Below are 6,000 nucleotides of genomic sequence, written 5' to 3'. Positions count from 1 at the left end.
TCCTATTGTGTGTATGAGTTGTGTTTGTTTGAATCCGCGCCAATCCAATACCACTACTACACGAATATATATCATCATCATCATTCATTCATTCATTCATTCTTATTTATTATTATTATTTTGTAATAATCATGTTAAGTGGTAATCATCATCATCATCATCATCATTATTATTTTAATAAAAAACGATAATAATAATAAATATATCTATACCATCATCATGATGTTGTGCACAACATACAAAATCGGAATAGTAGTAGTGGTGTCGATGATAGTGATGTTAATAATTTCTTTTTTTTGATCTTTTTGTCTAATTCATTAATTGATTTGATGATTGGTGAATAATGAAAAAAGTGCCAATATTTTTCATACACCCACATTGTTGTGGTTGATTATGGTGATAATGTGTATTCCTTTTTTTTGGGGGGAAGAGAAAAATAATAGTACAAATTTTCATTCAATTCTGGACCAAAATTAATTCTGGATTTCATCGATGGTTTAATAATAACATCATCGACATGAATCAATGCCAACAATAAATTGTGGCCGATATATTATCATCTGTTCAATTTGAATTGTGAATTTGAAATTTTTTTAACTTTCAGTTTTCATGACAATTTATGAATGAAATTTCATTGTTATTTGTTCAAGTGGTGTCAATGATGTTTCGGTTTTGAGAGTAAAGTTGTTTTTTTGTTGTTGTTGAAAACAATGTACATTCTTTTGTTGTGTTTGTGTTTTGGCATTCACAATGACTTTTGAAATCTGTTATTTTCATAAACATCGACTGTCAACATTTTATTATTATTTTTCGAATGAAATCCATCCATCCATCCATTCAATCAAAACAAACATCGAGTTAATTGTCTCCATCAGAAAATAATATATACAAACCACGTGTTTGTGATGATGATGTTTTTCGCTGAAATTTGACACGATAATTATGTTATTCATTATATCATTAAATTAAGAATAATGCAAGAATTTCAAAATTCTCTTTATCGTTATCAGATGCCAGAATTTTTTTTTCTTTTGTTAAAATTTAATGAAAGAAAAAATGAAAATTTTTAATAACATTTAATTGGATGACATTGGTACATTGGTTGTGTTTGACGTTGAATAATAATAATAATAACCAAATTTTTTTTTCGACAATCAAAATTAACATTTGCAACAACAACAATAAAAAGGTATTATTTTTGTTAATCTAATAATTAAGTTTAATTGAAATTTTTTTTATCTGCCTCAAAAAATGTGTAGGCATCGAAATCAAAATAGAAATAAAATAAAAAAACGCACGTGAACGACAAACCAACGATAAGATATCAAATCAGTAAGAAGAAGTGAAAAACAACAACAACAATATTTCAATTAAATCATTTTGTGTGTGTGTGGGTGGTATGTTTATTTGTCCATTTTTCATCACCTACCACACTAGTGTATCGAAAAAACCTATTTCAATTAACACACCCATCCAACCACTGGACAACGTCGTAGAAGATCACCTCTCTATACGACAAAACAACAACAACAGGCTATTTGGTTCTATAAATTCAATGTTTGATTAATTGAAATATTCGCAAAAATGTCCTCCATTTTTCAATCCAGTTTGTTTTTTGTTGCTGCTTTCATAATTTTCATATTTAACATTGAAAAGACAATCATTTCTAGATCACATCATCCATCATTACCATTATTGATTGCGTGATTGATTTGTGATCATAAACGAAAAAAAAAATAAGAGAAAAAAATCAAAACGAATCGTATCGAGCAACAGACAAATACGAAAATAAAATAAACCAAAAATGCAAAAAATGGTTTATTCATGTTCCAAGTGCCATAAAGCCATCACCGAACCGATGGTATCGAAATGTGATAATCGCTATTGGCATTCATCATGTCTCACATGTCAAATGTGTGGCCATACACCGTCGGTGGTTGGTGAACAATCAATGTATATGTTTCGTGGTTCATTAATATGTAAAAATGATTATATGCGTATTAATTGCGTTTGTAAAACGTGTTCAAGACCACTAAGCCAAAGCGATATGGTGATCAAAGCCAATGGTTATGGATATATGCATGATAAATGCGTTTTTTGTGGACGATGTCAACATCGTCTTGAAACCGGTGATCGATTCATGCTCACCACTGATCAAATGATTGTATGTCAGAAATGTATTATGCAACAACATCCACAAGGTCCCCCCGGTTCTGGTGGTGGTGGTGTTGGACCGAACGCTACACCTCCACAGCATCCAATGCATTCACACCCACATTCACAGATGGTCAATCCAACGCCTATGGGCCCTATGATGCAACAGCATGGTGGTCATGGGCCACCACCACCAATGCATGGCCATCATTCATCTCCTATGGGGCCAGGGGGTGGAGGTCATCATGGTCATGGGCCACTGCCACCACAGTATACTCATCATCATTCTCAACAACAACTAGGACCACCGCAAAACCATCATGGCGGCCACCATTCACACGGTCAAGGACCATTACACGGACAACAACAAAATTTCGGACCACAACAGCATCAACAACATCCTCATCCTCAACATTCATCACATCCATCCCATACACATCCACCACCACCGCATCCATCTTCAAATTTTATGATGGGCGGTGGACAACCCAATGGATATCAACCACCACCCAATCAAAATAACAATAACGGCTCCAACAATATAAATGGAATGTATGGAGGCCATCACCATCCACATCATCACCATCATCATCATCATCACCCTCATATGGGCCATCAAACAGGGATGGCAAATTCTAATGGGCCACCTAATGGTCAACAACCACCACCCCCTCAATCAGCTCCAAATGGTCTTGGACCTGGAGTTAATAATGCCAACACAAGAGCAACACCGCCAACATCAACGGCAACAAATAATACGACAGGCAATACGACGACAAATACAACATCAACTGGTGGAGGCGGTGGCGGCCGCCGTGGTCGAAAAAGAAACACACAGGTCAAAGAAGAATTTTGATTTAATTTGATGGCTCGAATGCCAAAAAATTTTGTGAGTGGCCATAATTTTTTCTAATGAAGAATCTCGTTTCAAAGGTAAGATTTGGATCCATTTCTTAAACATTAACATTAATCACTTTTTTTCCCTCTTCCACCGCTATAGATTCAAACGATTGCTCAAATGACAAAAAAACTCATTTTTTGAAATTTCTCCTATTCTGTCAATAAATTGCCATTTCACATTCATTCATTCACATACTCACACACAGAGGCAATGATTATTTAGATAAATCAAAACCCAGATCATTCATAACACACACAAATATGGCCAAATTCTCATGAGAATCATCATCATCATCATCATCGTGTATTCAATTATCATGAAAACAATCATTGAAAGAAATCAATCATAATTTTGAGATTCTTTGTATTACTTGAAATTTTTCTTGTGTAAAAAAAACAAATTATTTTTTCCTTATTCTCATCATCATCGGTCAACTTATGATCTCATGATCTCCAGAATTCCACCTGAAAATACATCCGTACCAATTCATTCATTCATTCATTTGGTTTTATTATTTTCATTCATTATTATCATCATTAATCGATAATTAATTAGTTGAATTTTTTTTTTCTTTCGTTCGTTTGTTTGATAAAACAAAAACGATCGACGACAACAAAAGCAGCCAAAATGAAAACAAAAAATACTCAAAGCTCGAATGTTTTTTTTCTACATATATATATATTGATCATTGGAAATAGTCTCTCTCTCAAATATATATATATGGAGCCAATTTTTTTTTTTGGTTTTTTTTCTCTCACTTCCGTATCTGGAATGCCAAACAAAAAAACCCGATTTCCTTCAATATACTTATAAATGATGTACTTACTTATTCATCAAATTATTATTATTCGCACACACACCCACACACACACACACTAAATACAATTATCAATCAATCAAAAAAAAACATCATTGAAAAAAAAATTATTTAATTACTGTGCAGCATTACACACACACACACACCACTCAATCATCATCATCATTTTTATTATTTCACATCTTCATTGCCATAATTTTTTTTTCATTATTTGATTATTAAAATCAAATTTGAATTCGAATTCGAATTCTTGGTTTGGTTTGGTTTGGTTATTTATTTAAATTTGGATTATGAGAATTATGCATTAGTTTTTTGCCTACATTGATGATAGCAAAAAACAAATGGTGAATGAAATCAACAATTCAATTATCATTTTTATTGTCATCATCACTATTCATGTTATCAACGATGATGATGATGATCCAATTATCGATTGAAGATGGTGAATTGATCACAAGAATTAAATCTGTTAGTGATGAATTGATTGAATTATCACGTATGAATAATCAATCTGATAATATTGATTGTAATCAACGTAAATCTTTTCTTAATCGAACAATTTCAATGCTAATATGGCCAACATCGAAGATTGATGAAACGGTCATCATTCTTTATACATTGGATCATAAATTGATTATTTATCCAAAAGCAAAAACATGGATGAGAGATCTATTCAAAGTGTTTCAATTAACTAATGGTTATGAATTGCCAATGTCAATATTTGTAACAAAATTATCACAACAATTTGATGATTGGTTTCAATTAGCCGAACATGAATTACGATATCATGGTGTATTTGCAATGAAATTTGATGTTAATCAAACAATACGAATGGATTTTGCATTATTCAATTCATATGAATATTCATTAACAACGGCTAAATTTTATTTATATCAATCAAACATTGCTGTTGATAATTTAACATATTATAATAAAGAACAAAAAAAACGTTATGCACGAATAATATTACGTTATATAATGGATGATTATAATACATTCTGGATTGTTAGATATTGGCTACATAAATTAACAATTGAAATTGAACTTTTTCATCATGATTATATAAATAATAGCCGTACTGGATATATTTGTATGGATAATGAAAATGAAATAATACGTTTATCGGATCAATATTGTGAACATTCATTATTTCCAGAATCATCACAATATTTGTGGCCACCATTTGATTTTGGTTTCATACGTGGTCAAATGTTATATCTAGTATTCACAGCAAAATCGATAATATTGACAACACCAAAAACATTTATTGATTCAAAGAAAAATCAAAATCCAATCAAATTATTATCGATTGATTATATATTTCAATGTCATATTGATGCAACACAACAACAACAACAAACCACTGAACAAATGACAACGAAAAAAATTATTAATCAAAATGATCAGCTATCATCATTATTATCATCAATATCATCATTACCACCATTATTATCATCATTAGGTACGCCTACAATGGATGTTAATGAACAACAACAAAAACAAACACGTGGAAAACCAAGACCACTTGTAACGACATTACCACCGCCATTACAAATGGATAAAAATAATGAAAATATTCGATATGGAATGATGAATATAGTACGTTGGAATAAATATTTAATTCTAATCATTGTTGGTAAATATTCAATAATTGCATTCTATTTACTATTGGATCATTTATTATGATTATGATCATGAATAAAATAAATATACAAAAAACACAGACACAGTGGGTGTAGTGGTTATCTAATCTAATTGATTTATTGAAAAAATTCAAATGATTTAAAATCATTTCAAATACTCAATACTAGATGACGCTAGAAAAAAAATCGTTTTTATAATTTTCAAAATTTCGAATGCAAAATTTTTCTATTTTCAGATAAAAAACAATTATGGTTTATGATGATGATGATGATGATGATGATTGTGTTTCTTTTTTTTCTCTCTATCATCACCATAATTGTTATGTGATAATGATGTGAATATGAATAGGTAGACCATGGTCGATGAATGTGTCAAAAAGATCTATCCATCAAGGATGTATTTTTTTTTTTTTTGTTTAATTTTTAGACATTGTCCAGATGTTTTGATTGTATTTGCAAATGCAAACAAAATATAGCCATGCAGA

General features: G+C 30.9%; 1 protein-coding gene across 1 annotated transcript; it reads left to right on the top strand.

Moving 5' to 3' along the window:
* Positions 1-249: 249 nt before the first annotated feature.
* Positions 250-4,130, top strand: LOC124495330 (uncharacterized). Its single transcript, XM_047058692.2, has 3 exons — positions 250-1,189; positions 1,260-3,087; positions 3,155-4,130. The coding sequence occupies exon 2, from the start codon at positions 1,805-1,807 to the stop codon at positions 3,008-3,010; it is 1,206 nt and encodes a 401-aa protein (XP_046914648.1). The 5' UTR covers positions 250-1,189; positions 1,260-1,804; the 3' UTR covers positions 3,011-3,087; positions 3,155-4,130.
* Positions 4,131-6,000: the final 1,870 nt, after the last annotated feature.

The sequence above is a fragment of the Dermatophagoides farinae genome, chromosome 3 (assembly GCF_024713945.1).
Source record: "Dermatophagoides farinae isolate YC_2012a chromosome 3, ASM2471394v1, whole genome shotgun sequence".
Lineage (NCBI taxonomy): Eukaryota > Metazoa > Arthropoda > Arachnida > Sarcoptiformes > Pyroglyphidae > Dermatophagoides > Dermatophagoides farinae.
The sequence above is the reverse complement of the archived record's forward strand: the minus strand, read 5'-3'. Positions and strand labels throughout refer to the sequence as shown.

What these genes read in the sequence shown, in the direction of transcription:
- LOC124495330 (XM_047058692.2), top strand. Translation starts at nt 1,805, where the DNA reads ATGCAAAAAATGGTTTATTCATGTTCCAAGTGCCATAAAGCCATCACC.